General features: G+C 40.7%; 1 protein-coding gene across 1 annotated transcript in view; it reads right to left on the bottom strand.

Moving 5' to 3' along the window:
* pcmtd1 (protein-L-isoaspartate (D-aspartate) O-methyltransferase domain containing 1) overlaps positions 1-13,931 on the bottom strand; it is a 26,647-nt gene extending 12,716 nt beyond the window's left edge. The window contains exons 1-2 of the mRNA XM_050032390.1: positions 13,701-13,931; positions 1,389-1,852 (exon numbers count right to left, since the gene is read on the bottom strand). Coding sequence (XP_049888347.1) covers positions 1,389-1,695 — 307 coding nt within the window. The 5' untranslated portion in view covers positions 1,696-1,852; positions 13,701-13,931. The remainder of the gene's footprint in view (positions 1-1,388; positions 1,853-13,700) is intronic.
* Between the last annotated feature and the right edge of the window lie 7,284 nt (positions 13,932-21,215).

Raw genomic sequence — 21,215 nt, 5'->3', positions numbered from 1 at the left:
AATCACGGAAACTGTCAGTGTGTCATTCTGTCAGTCAGTCATTCTGTCTGTCACACGTTTTTCTACTCACTAGCCATGTTTCCATCAACCTGTTTAGATGCGCATCTAGAAGTATCACATCGGCAAATTATGATAGAAATGCCAAAATTCGAATTAAAATCCCCTGATTCGCACAAACTAAAATACGCTTGCTTTAGCCGGGTTTTGGTTGATTCGAAAAAATGTTGATTCGCAAAACGGGGAATGGAAACAGTTATGTTCGAATTAATTCTGACGTAGCGCACCTCTCTCAATGGTGATATCCACACTCCGGGTCGGGAAGGCGGTAATGTATTTACAAGCTGGTTGCCAACCACCAGAAAACATAGAAGAAGAACAACAACAACTTGTTTTGTTTCCAGTTCTGCGGAAAACGTGCGCGAGTTCGTAGTACATTTAATGGAAACACTCAGGATTTGTATTTCTTTTAATGCGCATTTCCCAATGATTCGAATAACTTTGGGATGGAAACATAGCTACTGACGTGGTCAATCTATGTGAAACTGCACATAGGCATTGAGGATTGGCATAGGTAGAAGGTGACAAAGCTACCAATGGGTATGGACTAGTTCTACTAATATTCCAAATATGACAATATTCCTGAACTTGATACGGGTCATGTAAACATCAAACACCATATTCTGAATGTGGTATTTTCCAGTTAAGACATGTTGGATATGCCGATATCATTTGGGTTTCACGAGCATTCTTTGGACAATGATACAGCGCATTCTGAATATGCATCTCAGTTGGGGTTTTAACCACAGTTTGGGACACACCCTGTTGCAGGCCAACTCTGTGCGTTGTCATGGATGCATTGTACACAAACCAACTCGCCAACAGTTTGCAAGGCTGGGGTAGAGAGGCATTTCTGGTCGTTCCAACATTATGAAAGATTGGATATCAACAGGTTTTTGATATGCACAAATATCGCAACTCTGACCTTTTCAAGAGGGCGGTGGGAGGAATTAAAGAGGGAGGCTGTGTTAGCAAGGTCAAACAAGTCCGCCACCGGTGGAGGCAGCTCCAGCCTTTCCACTTTTCCTTTTCATAAAATGCTAAACATGTTAGGACACGTTAATCAGAGTACACACAGCTGCATGTAAAGAGGAATAACAGTGGAATATTTGTTTTAATTTGCCATGTAAACAGCTTAGTAGGAAAATGTTTGGGTTTTTTGTCTGGAATAAAGGCAAAAACTGAAATATCTTGTGCATGTAGACGTAGTCTCTGATGCTGATTTGTTGGCACATGGTGTACTTAGGTTGTAAATTTGTTTAACCTAGATTTTAAAGAACATCTGAGCACTTCTCACACATGAAAAACACAGCTGGGTACACTATGCTTACCAATGATAAGGCCAACCATTGTGCTCAGGTAGCCAGTCCCACTGCCCAGATTGAGGAAAGAAAGTCCAGGCTGCAGTTTGAGGGCCTCCATCACCTCGGAGTATATACACGGGGCAGACAGGTGTATGTTGCCATGCTTCCACGCCAAGTCTTTGTAGGCACTGTCCCGGTAGCCGTCCAGATAGTAGTCACCGCGGTCTATGGCCCGAAAAGCCTGTTCAACTTTTTCTGTGCGAATATACTGGGCCTCTTTCAGATTATCAATGAGGTCGTCATTGTCCTCCCCAGCGCTCACGGCTCCCCCCATGGTGAAGAGTAGAGAAACACAAGGGCCAAACTCGTGCTCAGGATGAGTGATTCCTCCTCACAGTGGCATGGAGATGAATGGCTGACCTGAAGGATGCTGCTGCAGTGACTCCTCAAGCGTCAGTTCAGACTACGGTCATGTCCAAGCAGCAAGTGACCTGAGAGAAATTACATTAACACGTTATGGCAACATGTCTGCTCGGGGAATACAGCATCTGTTTTAATCTGCAAGTAAAGCGCAGATTGAAGACTCTCTGATATAAGTTAAGATTTATTCATTTTCTCACACAACTGGGATTATCTTTTGATGAAAAAATTAACAGCTGTGACAGAAACAAAATGAAGAATTACACAGCAGTGTTTCTCCAAATTAATTCCCTTCCGAATGAAAACAGTTTCATAAAAGACTTAATGAAACATTATAGCCGGGTCTATTTGAATATATTACAAACATTATATTCACCAAAATGTCATGTTTGAAAACAATCCAATAATACAACATTAAGGCATTTTGATTTGATAATGTAACTTGTGGCCTCAAGATTTTAGATATCACAATGCCTCCACTAAACAGAGATAAACCCCCAAACAAACACTTCCCTTGTACCAGTTGTTTACTTTTATTCAAAGTATACAGTAGGGGTGTAAGAAAATATCAATACACTTAAGTATCTCAATATTATGTTTTATGATACTGTATCGATTCTCAAAAACACTACTGATTTTTAATAGTTTACAAGCAAAGATTCGTGGCAGTGGTTCATTTTGTGATAGATAACAGTGTTGTAATCTATCTTAAGCCATTTGACTTTTCCACTCACACATAACAGCATGTCACTAGTGTGGTAAAGGGACTGTGATGAATACAAATTAAGACCCCACTGTTATACCTGCACATCCAACAGTATGATTTTCAATACCGTCAAAAATACAGACGCTCCTCTGTCTGTTCAACTCATGCAGAGATGTTGTATTGGATGTATTGTATGCAGTGCACATCACACACCACCAGAGGCCAGTCTGTACTGGTGGAACAGGCAGCTGAGCTAAGACACATGGAGACTGTGAGTGTTGGGGATAACATTACAGGACTGTAAACACCCAGCTAGCAGCAGCAGAGAGAGATCTCAGGAGAAAACAGCATATTCACACATCTAATACGGTGAATTAAAGGGATAGTGCACCCAAAAATGAAAATTCAGCCATTATCTACTCATCCATATGCCGAGGGAGGCTCAGGTGAAGTGAGCGTGGTGCACAGAGAGGCAGTCAGAGCTACAGGCTACAATGAGGCTAAAACCAGAGTTCAAATGACGTTTTTCCAAACAACTTTTTATGTCGGGGCTTCAGGACACTTGGATCACTACGGACGAGCAGTATGGAGATATTTTGTGGTTTCAATTATGTGTTTTTGGACGTTTGAATCTGGGGCGCCGTCAGCCTCCATTAGGTGGAGTTTTGTTGCTACCTCCTCTCCCCTTGGATCTGCGCAAGTGTTGTGAGGACTCTAAACTCCACCTGAGCCTCTATCGGCATATGGGTGATTAGATAATGGCTGAATTTTCATTTTTGGGTACACTATCCCTTTAAGGGTTCATTTCAATCAAACCAGAACTGGTGATTGTTGGGACATTGGACTAACTAACTACATGACTAACAAGACAAACCAATATGGTTTTGGTGAGTTCTACTGTGTTTTTGTACATGTTTAACAAGACGATTAAAGTAGTCTTAAAGGGAAATTTCGGTTTATTTCAACCTGTCTCCTATCGTCCTAAATTTGTTTCAAGTCACTAGTGACATAGAAATAATAGTTAGCATGTTAGCCGTTAGCCTAGATACAGCCGTAGCGTCAGACCTGTTAAAACGTAATTGAACGGGCATCCTTTCAAGTGCAAAGTTAGTCCACTAAACAAGCTTTTTTCCCACAAAGACCNTTTATCCTAACGATATGAGGCGGTCTTTGTGGGAAAAAAGCTTGTTTAGTGGACTAACTTTGCACTTGAAGGTTGCCCGTTCACTTACGTTTTAACAGGTCTGATGCAGGTCTGACCTACGGCTGTATCTAGGCTAACGGCTAACATGCTAACTATTATTTCTATGTCACTAGTGACTTGAAACAAATTTAGGACGGTAGGACACAGGTTGAAATAAACGAAATTTCCCTTTAATTCAGTGAAAGAGAGAAACTTGAACTCAGACAGTGAACCGTTGTATTTATCCATTTAACAAGGAAAATGGGTGTCAGAGTATTAACTTTCTTGTCATTTTGTGAGTTTTTATTGTGTATTCATTAGACCAAAAAAGGCTAAGAGTGCTTGCGGAAAGTTGCCGGTTAGAGGGGTGGGGTTGGGATAGCGCTGCACACTAATTCCACTATATACCGTAAACACCGTTAAAATGTCAGTGAGGTATTATGGTATGAAAAAATAGATATGGTCCAGGAATACCATGACAGTTTAACTAAAATTAGATTAAAAAACATTGCAATATATGGCCTTGCTTAGAGTACCATATTGAATTGCAACCCCTGTACCATGATGTATCATGTCAATCATGTTTTTTTATGTAGTTAGTTAAAAACAACATATTCATAGTATTCTCATAACGTATCTTGCCATACAATATGGTGCAATGACAGCTCATTGGCCACAATTGTAATTTAATGACATTTAATAACCTACTATTTGACTAAAATCACTTCTGGTTTGCAACCAAGATGTCTGCAATCGAATGGATTGCCCCAGAGGTAAAGCAAATTTTCTGAATCTGCCCCAAAAATTGCTCCATACCCTCTCCTTAAAACATGTCCTTGGACTGTGAGGACTGGCTGCCCTAGTCCCTAAATCAAACACACCTACCGTTTACTCAGTGTCAGCTCAGTTGTATCTCTGTGTAACACGCTGAGATCGCAGAATCAGATTGTGATCATTTGCCGTGATGTAGTTTGGGTGCAGTGGAGCAACTTTTTGAAAATACTTTTACTTTAACAAGCTATACTTTTTTGAGAGTAGCTACAATGTAGTTTAATTACTTTTCATTGTGAAGTAGCTTGTAGTTTGGTAAGCTACTGATTTAAAAGTAGTTTCCCCAACATTGCGTATTGTATTGCCAGATTCTTCCCAGTGCACAGCCCGAGTATACAGGTCCTTTTCCCAACAGACATTTTGATAGCCCAAGTTTAATTAATAACCTTAAAGATGGCTCCGTTTAATTTAGGTTCAAGATCCCTGGTATAATACATGCTGGCTCACTAGCATGGCTTTATGGAACTAAGCCATCATTAATGCAGTTTGGTACATCTGTGATTTTCCTGCATATACATGACATGTGTTGTGAAAAGGCCCTATTTGTCATGTTATGTCCTACATGCACAGTGTATTGTGCTGTATGCTGTACATAATGCTGTTAGTTAAACTGATTAGTTGAATGCCAAGAATTCACTGCTTCACTTCTCTGGGTCAATTAAAACTAATCTCTGCTGATGTGAAAGTCACTTACATTGCGAGCACTGAGCTACTGGCTCCACACTGTAACACTGTACTATTAAGAGCCACATCGCAGCAATAAAGAGGAAAGTCCTACCACATGCTTGTTTTTAAGCATTTTATAGATGCTTTGATGACAAAAATACCCCACACTGGAACACAGTGAGAGGGTATAGCTGGAGATTCAGCCGAGGGAGACAAGTCTTGAATTCCCTCTCTGCCTCCTCAGCATCTCCACATCTGACTCAGCCAATAAAGATTAAATTCAGAGGTGACTTTGTAGTGGGAGGCCTGGTAAGGTAATTTTCCATTGGCTCTTTCTTGCAGGCGAAAAGAATCATTGATTCGCTCACCATCACTGATTGTACGGCAGTGTATTTTTTTCTATCCCATTTTTCCCCCTCTACCCTCTCTGTAATGCATAGTCCTTTGAGTTGCCTGCAGTTGAGAGAAAATTCAGGAAAATGGGTCAGGCGAGGTATTCTACAAGCAAATTGCTTTTGGGCACTGCTGTACAGTCTTACCAATGATAATCCAGAGTCTAGAAACGAGGGTCATCATTCACCCACTCCTTTTAAGACAAATAAAAAAGGACCAGCTAGGTAATAACATTTGTTGCTATAGTGAAGCTATTCCTGTACAGATAAACAAACCCTCTTTATAAACAGGAACCCACTGGTAAACACACAGTGGATGTCCTGGTTTGGCCCCTGGTGTGTATAGAAAGTGCACTGACGCCATGTCAGGTCATAACTTGCTGCTATGACCCAGCTAAGGACTCACTCGCTGAGCCACGCAGGATGACGAAACATGTAACAGATCCTCTGGCAACACAAGATCAACCCTGGTGCTGTAACTAAAAACCAAGGGCCAGTCGAGGCAGCACACCGGCATGTACACACTGCTGCTCAGCAGGCAGTGTGAGGTGAACTGATAATCCTCATGGTTACAAGCAAAAAGTGTAAAGACATTTTATCAGCTCCTTTGCAGCTTTGTCAGCAGAGGAAGTGACGTCCACACCTCTGTGGCAAAACGCCAGAAGGATATGACTCTTGGTCTGAGAAAATAATCACATAAAAAATCTACAGTCACAGATCCTTTCCATTTGTTAGGTCGTAACGACAGATTACAGCATTTGTAATTTGTGCTTAAAGCTACAATAGACATAAAAAAAAAAAAGATCAGTTTCCACATTTGTTCTTAACTGCTTGTGAATATGCAGATCCTGCCTGTGAGATTACACTTCTTGAGGCCAGTGAGTGAAAGCTTTGTCCCATATTCACTGCAGCAAAAAAGTGAGCATGTTGAGTTCACACTGAAGGATAAAACACTCAATAAATGACTTTAGAAGATGTAATTAATGAGATCAGGCTGTATGGATTATATTAAGTGACAATTTTCTCTGCAGTGTCACATGTATTATTAATACAACATATGTGCAAATACGCTCTACAAATGCACATTTCCTACAAGTGCTCATTCGCTGTTATTGGAGTCATATATTACATCAGGATATTCCTCTGTGCAAACTACAAAAGGAGGAACTGTGTTGTGTTCCCGTGCACACCGAGTGAGATGAAGAACACCTGTACATGGTGTTGTATTTCAAAATAATATTCCTGTGATAAATATGACCCTTTATGAAATTTGTATTAATTTTTAGCCATGCTGAGTCCTCATCTAGTTCTACCAGCAGTGAAAATCTTTCATTTGTTCAACACTTTATTTCATGACACGATACCTCAGAAACTAATGACCCAATTCCCCTTAAATCTGCTGTGGGTATCCATGGCACGCAGAAGATAAATCATAATGATTTAGGTTACCCAATGACCTTTTTCCCAGCACCACTGTTACACTGAAGTCCAATTTTTCATTATATACCTACAAATCTGAACAGTGGAGTACGATGGGGAGGACTGCTGAATATGTTCATGGTCCTCAGAGGATACATCCTTTGAATGTCAATGACCTACTGACCCTTCCTCTAGTGTCGCCACCACAGAAAACCATTTACACATAATGTCTATTTCCATATTCAAAAGAGCAGAGTCACTGTAGCACGATTATGCTTTAATTTTTTTGACCCCCATGATCATAGACCATATTTGCACTTCTATTAAAGGGCCACGTTGATCTACTCTTGCCATTTTTACGTAGAGGTCGTGCTATAGGGCCGCTACGAAATCCCTATTTTGTGCCGCCTTTGCATTTGTAATTGCAGAAGCAAAATACATGTGACGAGTGTAACATAACACAACAGCATTGGCCTCTAATGTGACATATAACATACACATTGGCAGAGCTTTATAAATAATAACAATGACATCACATACCAATAGCAATCATTTACGGTCCCTGTTATATGGTGGCTGATCTCATCCTCTGCTCGAAGGGTAAGGAGCTCCAGGACCTCATTGTTTTCCCAATTTGCGGACATTTTCAGCCGCCATTCATCTTCTTCTTTGAGTTAGCTGCTAACTGCTAGCAGCTACTTTCTAAATCTCCCGCTGTGGGTTGCACACATAATATGCTGTTAAATTGTCACACCCGTGCCGTCCATGATCCCGTAATGCTGACTGTCCTGTTTATACAGACCTCATTTCGGCACTGTTACTGCCTCTGATGCCACCTTTAATGCAAGACAACTCTGTCCCCCATTGTACCTTTTTATATAGATATCACTGGTAGGCAACCTGCGGCTCCGGAGTTGCATGTGGCTCTTTAGCCCCTCTCGGCGGCTGACTCTACATTCAGTGAATGTAGAGTCTGTAGGCAAACCCCGGAGATCTTGCCTCCGGAAGAAGAGCGGAAGAGCCCTGATTTCCGGTTGTAGGCTGTTTGTAGTACGCGTGACATTGACCAATCACGTTTGAGCTGGCTGCAGTTGTTGCCAGGTTAAACGGTCCGTGCGGTGAACTAACGAGGTGGAACATAATTGGCGTCACTGCAAAATCTGAATCCATCACAATGGTTCAGCATATTTGTTTATATATAAACGGAAGTCGGAAACGGAAATTCACCTCCTCCGCCCAAATCAAACCGGAATGCCAACAAATCGGGGGTCTGCCCCCAGAGGCTGTATCGCCGTCTGCTGGAAGTCAGACGCCGAATACAGCCGATGGGTTCCAAGAATGGTGCACGATAAATATCATTTGTTCTTTTAACGCCAGGTTTTGTTGTTAATCTGCTAACTGGCTAACTAGTGTCTTGAATCCATCTTGTTGTAGTTTTTGTGGTGTGTTCAAGTGCAACTTTCTGGCAGAGACACAGGCAACAGGAGGTAACACAACAAATAGCCTTTGTCACCACTTGTCCTTTGATGTCACTTTGGTGTATCGGGGTCTGTTATGTACGAAATAGGCTAAAATAGGCTGTGTTACCTTCATTGTTAGGCTCAAAACTGTTCTGCGCCTCCAGACAGACTATTAGTTTTTATAAATGTCTCTTGATTGTAAAGGTTACCAACCCCTGGACTAACTGGTTCAAGTCAGTTGTCCATCCAGTCCTGTGTGACAGGAATTGTCTTGATAATGCACTATATCAAGACCAGTTTCTACTTGAGAAAAAAACATTTTTGCTCTTACAGTGGTGTGTCTTCCTCTCCCGACATAAAGTTTTGGGCAATGCTAGTGGTAATATCAGATCTAGACTTTAATTTCCACAACTGCACAAGATGTCCCAGAGTCTAATGAGTCGCTCACTATAATGACCCCTTCCCTTCGTACCATCGTCTGACAGGAATATAAGAAAGACTGCCATGAAAACCTCTGAAGATTTTTATGCTCAGCAGTGGACAAATCCTTTCATTTAGGTAACAATATGGCTTCTGCTCTGACTCAGTCCCCAGGTACCTCAAAAGGGCAGGGTAGTGTCATGGTGCGATTAGACCTAATGAAAAATGTATTCGCTTCCGTCTTTATTTATGTGACTTTGACCACTGGACTCTGTATTAATTAGCCACAGACAACACAGGATGTGAGATTAGAGGCGTTTGTTGTACCAGGCGAACAACACGAACTGACTGCATGAGTGGGTGGGTGTGAAACATCTTAGATTTTCAAAATTTACCAGAACTTTAGTTGTTGTTCTCATCTGAACCCTGTCACTTTGATTCCTATTGTCTCTGTGTATTCAGAAAAGAAGGTCATACAGCTTTGGGAAAGACATAACATAAACATTGTTGTGTCTTTCCTGAAATGTGTGGCACCTAAATGAACCTGCAAACATTTGTGTCTTGCATTGCACACAATTTATTCATCGTTTTTTTTTTTTCTGATGTGTGATGAGAATGATAACAGTGAGGCCATGAACTTAACTCTTGTGCATTGCTTTGAGTCGACACCTGAACAAAAATTTTGCATACTAATTTCACTGTGAAGTTCTTCCGCCGAATTGACATCTGTGTAAAAGGGATAGCTGATAGGACGGGACAAGTGTGCATTTGGACAATGTCTTATGTGTGCGACTCACCACGAGAGATTTAGAAAGCAACAGTTGGCAGCTAACTCAAAGAAGAAGAACAGCAGATGAAAATTTACGCAAATTGGGGAGCTACTTACCCTCCAGGCAGAGGACGAGATCAGCAGTCACATAATAGAGACAGTAAATGATTGTTATGGCCAGCTCATGCCACTGAAGCACTGTGTGACGTGTATGTTATGTCACACTGGAGGCCGACATGGTTGTGTCATACGTCACACCCATAACACAGAACACCAGTGTGTGTCTAAAATTACACACTGGGGCAGCATGAGGCCACTGCTGTTTGGTTCTGGGTAAATTTGCAAAGAGACTTCAATGCAGCCCTGTCATGGGATCTCTTGTGTCACAGGGGCTTTCATTTAACCAGACCTGAGGCTTATAGGGGAGTAACTGATTATTAGATCGAAAGAAAATTGATTGCCAATATTTCTGTTAACTTCAATTAATGAAGGACACTGACAACAATATTCATGCACATTGTTGTATCAAATTATCAAGCGCAGTCAGTTACTTTCCACCATTTTAGCTCATTTTTAGTAACTCTTGTGCTTATCTTAGTCTTATTGTCACTGTATTAGACGCTGGTTTTGCTTTGGCTCCTTGAAAACACTTGTTATCTTGTATATTTGTATGTTTGGCCAGATATTTAATACTATATTGTTCTAACACTGGGCCCAGTGAGTGACCCTGACCCAGGGAACCCACTGGTTGTCTGGTTGTAATGTTACTGGTTGTGAATGTGAAGCATTCTCTGGCACAATTTTCTTCGGGATAAATTAAGTTATATTGAATTAAATTGAATTAATCCTCCCATATTTATTAAAGGGGCAAAAAGCGAAATTGTTTCACCGCTAGGTTTGCTGTTGTGCACTGCCTGTAGACCAAAACAAAGTGTGTCATGAGTCACACCTCGGCTAGAGCCATCGCCGGATCCCAGCTAGTGCTAACACCGGGAGCTAACGCAAACGTTCCTACTCTTCTCCATGAGTGAGAGCGATGTTTTAGCCTGGCTACATTTTACAATGCTAATTGCAAATGTTAGCTAGGCTGCCGGGCTACTCACCTAACACAACCGTAACGCCTGACCCATTGCTGGGACTGAGCCGCTAATAACTAAAGCTCCGGACATTAACCTATGCTACTATTGTAACATAGTAGCGACATCGACGTAGCGACATGTGCCTAACGTTATTTGACTTTATGTTGTTACTTAGGCTACCTGTCCAGGAGAAGAAGAGCTAGCTCCGAGTCAAATTGTAGCCCCTTTAGCTCTCGCAGTGCTCTCCACCTTGGAAACGACAACTTCTTCGCCATCTTGTTTCTTTAAAGGTAATGTCGGATCCTGGTCGTCTTCAGGTGAATGTTTCGTTCTGCTCTCCGCCATTTAGCTTCGAAAATACGCGCTGCCATTGCTCACTGGCTGTAGCCTTTTACAGAGAGGGAGGGCCAAGGGCTCCGAGGGGGGGGGGATTCACATGAATGTACATGAACGTGCAGCCGGACCAGCTTGTAAACAAGGGGCTGGAGATCAACACAGAGAGAGGGTGTGTGAGGTCATGCTATACTCCAGATGAAATTACACCTCTAGTTCTTCACATAGCGTTTTTTTAATTCCTTCAATCTAGAAATTATGAATTTCTGCTTATACCTATTTAAACCAAAATGCCAAAAATATATTGGTTCTACTTTTGAAATATAAATATATGCTGCTTTTCTTTTTCATATGACATCAGACTTAAAACGTGGGTTTTGAAATGATGATAGGACAAAGCAAGACATCTGAGGATGCCACTGTGGCCACATTACTTGAGAAAATGATTTGATAATTGCCCCAGTCATTAGGATTTGCCATCATGTAGATCAGTGGTTTCCAAACTTTTTGTGCACACCACAGGGCAAGCCAATATCTCAAGGCACACCTGAATTTCTATCTGCACACACAAGCTTCTATAACATGTGTCACCACTCTGATCATGACGTAAAACAGTAAAAATAAGAAAAAAATAAGACAGGTAGCTTTCATGATACTTTCTACTTTTTCCTCTTTTCTTTCGGTGGTAGGTCGTCTTCGCTGGTGCTTGTAATAAATCAATCCGTTTGTCCCACTCACTGCTTATTCCTTTTAACCTCCTGAGACCGACCCTGTGTCCTCATATGAGGGCAACACATTTTGGGTTTACTTGACCCTTATACTTCTACTTAAATTCCACCTGTTGTCCTCGTTCATCGACACATTTTTGTGCCATCTAGTGGTAGTAAGAGCACAATACACCTATCAATGTAAAAACAAGATGGCAGCCATCTCTATCAAGTCAAAGGTTCAAAACCTGATCACATTTTATGATTGAAACTTGTAATTTATGATTAATAATGTTTATAGTTTGATATGGCAACAAGTTTGACCAATTCTAGCAACAAGGAAGTACTTGTTGGAGGACACTGGGACGTAATTATCATTGGCAATGTTGAGGTTTTTATTCACACTTATCAGGTCCTACTGATCCCAAATAGCTAGGACACATTACAAAAGTTCAGGTCTCAGGAGGTTACTTGTTATCATCCCTCTTGCCTCTTTATAAGGAAACGGGTGCACACAACATACTGATACAGTCATTTAAAAATTCATTCATGACCCAGGTGAATACTGCAATAATAATAATAATGTGTGGTTATCACAAAATCTCCCGGCACACCTGGATTGGCAGCTTTTCAGTTGTGAGGACCTGCTGTTTTTGTCTTATGTGACAGGTGATTCATTATATTTAGGTTTTAGTCTGCTGATAGGACAAAATTTAAGTATTTCTATTGGATTTTGCAAACTGAGATGAGCATTTTTCACAATTGTCATACAGATTAATGAATACAGTAATCAGTAGTTGCACCCCTCACCCTCTTAGTAGTATAATCTGTAGTAGTTTATCATTTTCCAGGGTGTTTCTCATATTGTTTAACCCACTTTTCAGTCAGACACTTTCAGAGTAAACTTAATTATAGTTGTACTTATTACAGCACACAGATGTTGTTTTAATTCCTGCTCATTCCTTATACATGCATACAGATGTTCCTATATCCCCACAACTGACACCTGATGAAGCCAATCAGCTCTCTACCTGGTCACGTGCTGCAGTTGCCACACAGACAGCAGCCCGTCAGCCAATCAGCTGCCCGGACACTTTCTTCGCACTGCGTGTGACGATGGAGCAAAACAACAACAGCGCTTTCATGAAACGTTGTCAAGCGTTATTAATCACGGCTGTTTCTTCAAAATCGTGCCCGTGCACATCTGTGAGACACGAACAGCATCTGTGACACGAGCTGACACACACTGAACACACTGTGAGAGTGTGAGTGTGTGAGTGTGTGTGTGTGTGTGTGTGCATCCAGCTTTTGTTCCCACTTGTCGACCATAAACGCAGTTGCTGGCCAGCTCTCTCTGCAGTGCGATTAACCTCAATCTTTGTCGGCAGCGACTCGCTAAACCGGTTTGTTGAAAACACAGAGAGGCTGTCACATCCCTGCGCGTGTGCAATAACCGCTGCGGGAAAACAACAACAACACCAAAACAAACAAACATAACGTTGATTTCTCGGAGCTTCTTCCTCCGCCTGGTGAGGTAAACGTTTGTGACAGAAAAGTCTCCTCCAACCCGCACACACACCGACACGACAAGACGCAAAACAAAGGGTGTATTATTGCAAACGTCGCTCACACTGACACGTTAAATATTGTTGTGTTTAAGTGTGTAAGTTGACGTCAAGTGTCGGGTTAACGCCGCGTGAGTTCCCAGTGAACCTGGCTAACGTTAGCTTGTGTGGGCCTGAGTGCGCCATCATCAAAACAGAGACAAAGCCAGGTTAGGTAAGCTCACATCTTTATCCTGCCTGTTAGCTAACACACAAACAGCCAGTCTGGATCTGTCACGTTTAATAAAGCGGACACAATTACTGCTGCCGACCGTGCAAACCGGCTACACACACACTCACACACACGCACACAGGCGGCAGTTAGCTGAAAGGAAAATAAAGATACTCACAATGCCGTGTCGCATTAACTCAGTCCTTGTTGCTGGATGCTCTGTGCAACGCGACGGTCAGTGACACTGAGACGTTAGCAGCCTCCTGTCAGAGGCTAACTGCCGGCTAGCTGTGCTAACTGTGCTCAGCTGGTCGGGATGGAAAGGTAAAGTAGTAACGACGAGCCGTGGTGTCGAAGTGAAGAAGAAAGAAACAGCTGAGGAGAGGATGTAAACACAGGTCACGTGGTTTAAAGTGCTGCTGTCGATAGAGGGAGGCACTGTTGCTCACATCTATCTATCTATCTATCTATCTGTGTAATTAGTCAATTATTTTTTACTACAGAGAAAATTGCAGCTACTATTATACAGTTATACAGTACAGTAATTTAACCTGGGTTTCACACATGTATTCTACTTTTTCATGTATGTTGTAGAGTGAAGTGTAGCTGCTTACAGGCCTGTTCTTCTTCTTATTATTTTATTTATAATTTTCATTTCATTTTTTATAAAGTATACAAACAAAAGCACATCTATTACAGAGAGTGATGTTATCAGAGTGGAAAATAGTATTGAAAGACATAAAATACACATATTTTGGCTTTGTTTGCACTGTTTATTTAGTTAATTTTTCTATCTATCTATCTTGTATATTCTGTCTGTACCTTTTTTGTATAAATGCACTTTTAGGAGTGTGTTTCAGTGCTAGTCATCAAATAGTTTTACTACAGAGAAAATTGCAGCTACTATTACACAATAATTATACCTTGGATTTTACAATATCAAAGGCACACATACTCTACTTTTTCATCTGTGTTTAAGAGTGAAGTGTAGCTTGGCTATCGGCCTGTTATTATTATTATTATTATTATTATGTTTTCATTTTTTATGAAGTATACAGACAAAAGCACATCTATTACAGTGGGTGATGTTATCAGAGTGGAAAATAGTATTGAAAGACACATAAAATATACTTAGTCTGGCTTTACTTACACCGTTTATTTTGTTAATTTCCTTTTACAGCAATCTATCTATCTATCTATCTATCTATCTATCTATCTATCTATCTTAGTCAAATAGTTTTTACTACAGAGGATTTTTACATGTGCTCTACTTTTTCATCTATGTTTTAGTGTAGCTTGGCTATAGGCCTGTTATTATTATTTTTTAAATTTTTGATTAATGTTGTTCTGCACTACAGACAAAAGCACATCTATCACAGAGAGTGATGTCATCAGAGTGGACATTAGTATAGAAAAAAGATAAGATAAACTTTATTGATCCCACACTGGGGAAATTCACGTCACAGCAGCTCAAAGCACAGACAGAAAGTGGAGGGTGACAATGTACACTAAGAAAAAATATATATATCAAAAATAGAAATAGAAAATCTGTATATAAAACCCAATAAAAACCCATAACACATACTTATTTTTGGCTTTGCTTGCACTGTTTATTCAGTTGATTTCACTTACATTGATCTATAGTTTGAAGTCTGACCTATCAGGCACTTGTCTATCTTTTCATGTATGTTTTAGAGTGAGCTGCAGCTTGTCTATAGGCCTATTATTTTTTGATAAAGTGTTGTACTGCACAACAGACAAAAGTACATCTATTGGAGAGAGCAAAAATTATCAGAGTGGAAATTAGTATAGAAAAAAAAAGCACATCGCTTTTTGTCTCTTCCCTTTTTTTGGAGTATCTTTTTAGGTTAATTAGTCAAATAGTTTTTACTGCAGATAATAGTGCAGCTCCTACTCTTTTACTTGTTTGAATCAATCAGTCTGTCCATGAAAGCTTTTATTATTTTACAATAATCCTACCCTGATCTTTATAATATCAAAGGCTCTTTCACTTCAAGCTTTTAGAGCCCTGTGTGAGAAATTTACTGTACTTAAAAATAAGTTTGCGAGTCACTTGCGGCCTGTTCACAATGGAACCCACAACCCACTTTTGGACCGCAACCCAATAGTCGGGGACCACTGCTGCAGGCTACTTTTTAAATGTATGTCAGGGATATTCAACTTGTGTCAGCTCACTTTTGCACAATGACAGGAGGCCAGGGGTCAGATAAGAAACAAACATGTATAATATTTATCAAAGAAATTGAACAAACTAGGCAAATTCAGGCCTGTACAGGTCAGGTGTGTGCAGGGGTGTTTCTAGGATTTGATGTATGAAGCCTATCTTTATGCTTTTTATGCACGCTGCCACCTTATTACATTCAGAGTAGATAAAAAATTGCCTTTGTGAATCAGTTTATTTTCATTGTGAAATACAAAATGGTCGGCGGGCCACCCAGCACCCCGTCTGTAAGTTGACTATCACTGATGTATGTTAGAGTCAGGTGTACATATATATATATATATATATATATATATATATGTGTGTGTGTGTGTGTGTGTGTGTAGTATTAGGCTGTATTTTTGATGAAGTGCATACATCCATTACAGAGAGCAAATGTCAATTTGAAATTAGCTTAGGAAAAAACATATATTTTGTGTAGTTTATGTTAAAAGTTTTCTGTCAAAACAATCTAGTCTGATGTTTCCTTTCAGGCATTTGAAGTTAATTTCTCCCTGTTGGACTGATTTATAGGATTTATTATGTAATATACTGACTATAGTGCAACTATACATTAATCTGATGTACACACACATTTGCATAGTGACTCTGCTGCTGTTAATCACATCACACCACTGTTATTTTTGTCTTTAAGTGCTTTTGTATAGTTTATATTTTTGCTTCTGTTGATTTTAGTTCTATATACATAATACCTATTATCTATACTTGTATATTTTATATCTTATTGTAGCGTATCTTAGCTTAGATTAGCTCAAAATACCATCTATCTTTCTGCAGATGAAAGCTGACCAAAACCATACAGACTAAGTAGTTGTGGAAAGACATGGCTGACCTCACTGTTTCAGGCCTGTTCGTTATAGTGTCCTTTAGTGACCACTAGCGAGTACAACTCTGTAAAGATCCTGGAAAGTTTCACCCACCTTGTAACCTCACACGGTCCCCTAAAGCAGAGGTTTATATTTAGCCTGCAGCTGGTTTTCTAGAAGTGTGGGAATGGACAGTTGCCAGCAGACAGGCGAGGTTTCAGGGGACCTCGCTTCACCCTGTCTTTTGATAATCCTATATATTACTTGTTTTTTTAAAAGAAAGGTTTTGCGTGCAAGATATGCAGTCAGTTCAAGTAAATTAACTTTCAAACCAAGCCGCATTTATCCTGTTTTCACGGTTTTTGCTCAGCCTGCTGAGACCCGAATGTCTGCCTGTATTTTCCTACATTAACAGCATGGATAGTATAGTAGCATTTATACAGAATATTATGAGTCAATTCTTTGCATTCTGCAGCCCAAATTGTTTTTAGAGCACAAAGCGTTCTGGTTCATTAGCTGCCAAAGTGGCTGATAGAGTAGATAAAAAAATCCATCAGGAGTCATAGTGGGGTGTTGTTATTTCAACTTCTTTTATCGTGAATGTTTTTGTGGCACAATACCTGACCTTGTTTTGCAGTGTGAGCTGTTATTCTCCGGCAGGTTGCTCTCCAAGGTGAAGACATTGTTGACTTCCGCTCTCTGTGGTTTCATTGCATAACACAGACGTATTGAGTCTGACTTGCATGACCACAAAATACACAAGGTTGCAGACTTCAGTCTGGGTTCATTCAAGTTTTTAAGCAACTGAATACAGCAGCTGCTCATATACAAGGGTCATTAGTCGTGTCAATCGGGCCTGACTAATCAAGATCAGTATCTCTACTTAGCATGGCCTGCTTTTAGCGTCATAATTAGTACATGATACAAGGAACCAGGACCAGGATTTTAGAAACTCTGGCACAGATATAAGACTATGTGTAACTTGTGTAATTGTATAACGTGACCTCCTCCTCAGGTCATTATAGTGAGGACATGACCTCAGTGTTCCCAAAGCTAAGGCCTTCGTGAAAACATATAATACTTCACACAAAACAGGATCCTGGATCTGGCCACACTTGCTCCTAATATTATTTCCATGAATCCAAATATTTTGTAGCTGTCTGCATCATTAGATAAATGTAAACAGACTTGTTGTCTACAGAAGGGTTAGCCGAGGTCAGAGTATGTATGTGGCCGTCAAGCTTCTTAATATATCTGCACCGACGCTCTCACAGTCTACACACACAGCATATACATTACAGGAAGACGGGGCCTCATGACGGAAATTATGTCTGCGGTGGTGTTGAGTGTGAGCCAACAGTTTCACATTTTGAATACTGTGAGTATACCACGAGTTAAACTTAGTATCTGGGTGAAATGCTGCCTTTGTTTCAGCAGCAACTTGAATATTCTGACTATAATTTTACTCACCTGAATGAAGGTCAGTGACTACATCAAAGATACAGAGATTAAAGCACTATTCAGACAGGATTAGTTTTACATGGGCACGTGGGGTAATGTCACTTTACCACAGGACGTCAGTAATATTAATGGCCAATTCGCACAGGATAAGAAATATCAGTAAAACTACCACAAGTGGGAGGGGTAAATCCATTCACGCACCGCCGTCCCCGTCTGCTGTCATGTGCGTATGATGTTGCTTCCTGTGTGTACCAAACTCGAACACACTTGAATCGTGTTTGTCGTAGGCCCACAGTACCTGAGGTTTCACACGGACTTGTCCGACTGTGAAGTGCAAAACTGAGTGCTTCTTCAAGAGCCTCCATGACTGGCTGACTGGCGATACACACGATATATATATCTATATTTTCTCTGAAATGAGCTACATGTTCAGTTGCAAGTCAAAGCCACATTTGAGATGTCACAAGCACTTTATAAAAACAGACTGTGATCAAAATAAAATGCAAAGAAACTTTTTTGCACACAGCACTGAAGCTACAGAGGTTTAAAGGTTTGCAGCACAGGACACAAAACTATGACATGAGTATAAAAGTATCAAGGAGGCCGAAATCCACTGTAGTTTATAACAATTAACAATCTTTGTGGGGGGAGTTAAAAGGTTTTTCAGGCCTTTCAAATGAATCTAGAGCTGGAAAATGATTTAAATCTTTTAAATTATGTAGGCTATTAATCTAATTTGTACACATAGTATCAACAGAGAGGACGAAGGAGGGAAGGAGCGAGAGACACTTTGTCTGCGTTATAGGCCTGTACGTATTGTATATGAAACGTCTGTGTTGTCGTTGCGACCCTATATTGATATAAACGGTGTTGTCTGAATTTATATCTTGCTTGAAAATATGTCGATATATCGTACATAGTCATTATATCGCACAGTCGTAGCTTGAATCCTGCATCCTGGCCTTGAATGTGTTCTTAAAAGTCCAGAATCTTTTTGGGCCCTGACACACCAAGCTTGGTCGGCCATTGGTGAGCGTCAGTCGCCCTAGTTTTTCTGTGTTTCCCACACTCTTGGCATTAATCAGCCCTTGTCAGCTTCTTACTAATGATTTCAGCATGTTGAGGTGCTTTCACACCTAACCTGTTCAGTTGGGGTAAAAGGAGCTCAGGTAGCGGTCCGTACGGTTCGTTTGGGCTGGTGTGAAAGCAACTGAGCTGCGACCACTAAAAAACGTAGATCTCGGTCCGCTTCCAAACAAACTCTAGTGCGGTTAGTTTGTGGTGTGAAAAGAAAAAGAACCAACCAAATGATGTTGTGATCGCAGATATGTGATTGTGGCATGATTTCGACAGCTTAACCCAAAATAAATCCATCTGCTGATAGTGAAATCTGTCCGTGATCTCATAATTGATCCTGATGAAGGCCACGTATATCCTTTAACCTATTTTTGCTTATACCTACATGTAACCATGGTAACACATGAGCCACGAATCTACTCTACAAGAGCTCTTTTCATCCCGTCTCTGTGTAGGTCATTAAGTATAACATGCCATTGATTTGCAGTCTAATAACAGCCAACTAATGATGCTTATAATCAGTTATTTCTCTGTGAGGTCTTTGTGAAACCAAAGAATATAGATATGAACACTTCGGAAGCATTTAAGTGCTGCAGCATAAACTTCTGTCAGTCACTGGAATTAAATTTCCTCAGGATGACAAACACCGAAACTGTCCAACCAACGAGTTACATGTCAGTCAGTAGGACTTTATGTTTACTCCTCTCGGTTCATTTGCAAGAGGTCAGTGTGAACAGGAATTTATGATTTTGTCCCTCTGGTGCGGATCAAATGAACCAAACTGCAGGTGTGAAAACACCCTTAAATCGATGTCGGAGATTGTGGAGCCCATCCATGAGTGAGACAACTTTGATTGGCAGGTCAGGTCAGTGCACATGAAGAGAAACAAAGTGAGGAAAGTAAACAAACAGCTAAAGTCAAAACTTGTCATATTATTCAAGATATTATTCAAGATTGTTATTTTAAGCCATGAAGCTCTTTAGCAGAAACATTTTGTAATTGTTTGTGTTATTGTTTGCTGGCACAGAGTAAATATCATTTGTTCTTTCAACTTTGGTTTGTGTTCATAATGTGCTAACTGGCTAACTAGCATCTTGAATCAGTCCTGTTGGTCTTCCAGTTTCCCTTTTTTAATGATGAAACAGGCTACTGCCACCTGCTGGAATGGACAGGTTATTTCCTCTCACGCAGGCGCAGAAGGTGCACTCAAGTGCATACATGAATAAATAAACTAGTAAAGGGGGGGAGATTGTTGCCAAACCATATAGTACTTCTGGGTGGAGCCTCAGACAGTGTATTAAGATGTTTGAGCTTGAGAGGGGACATTACCTCCTCCACCCAACATCTGTGAGATGGTGGTCTGACCTGCCCCCAGCTTAGGAGAATCGGACATCTAGCAAGTACAGGGAAGAATGCTATATCCTCCACCTAATGAGTAGTTACAGATCTCATCAGTGGACAACACCAAGCAACACATTTTAAGGGTTAGGGTGGATGTCTGTAATGGGGTCAGTTTGGGGACTAAGTGAGTAAGCCAGTGTCTAAAACATATTGATAATGAGTGTGCCAATGAGATTGTGGCCTGCCCGCTATTATCTACACCCTGCCACTGTCCTGCTGAGTGATTAAATGATGGGAGGCAACCCTTTGAATAGTGTCATATAATGCAGACACCAAACCACCACAAGTCGGATCCATGTTCAAGAATTCTTCAGTCGAGGTATCCTGTTGATTTGTTGCGTCGGCACCAGCTATTTCAGTCAGTTTGGTGTGCATGGGCTTTAAGGTTTTTAGAATATCTTCAACTTTGTGTCATTTAGATGACAATACACACCGGCCACTTTATTAGGTACATCTTGCTAGTACCACGTTGAACCCCTTCTGCCTTCAGAACTTCCTTAATTCTTGGTGTCATAGATTCAACAAGGTGCTAGAAACATTCCTCACAGATTTTGGTCCATATTGACATGATGACATCACACAGTTGCTGCAGATTTGTCGGCTGCACATCCATGATGAGAATCTCCCGTTCCAGCACATCCCAAAGGTGCTCTATTGGACTGAGATCTGGTGACTGTGGAGGCCATTGGAGTACAGTGAACTCATT

Source organism: Epinephelus moara, chromosome 21, assembly GCF_006386435.1.
Source record: "Epinephelus moara isolate mb chromosome 21, YSFRI_EMoa_1.0, whole genome shotgun sequence".
Taxonomy (NCBI): domain Eukaryota; kingdom Metazoa; phylum Chordata; class Actinopteri; order Perciformes; family Serranidae; genus Epinephelus; species Epinephelus moara.
This window is presented reverse-complemented; position numbering and strand designations above follow the sequence as displayed.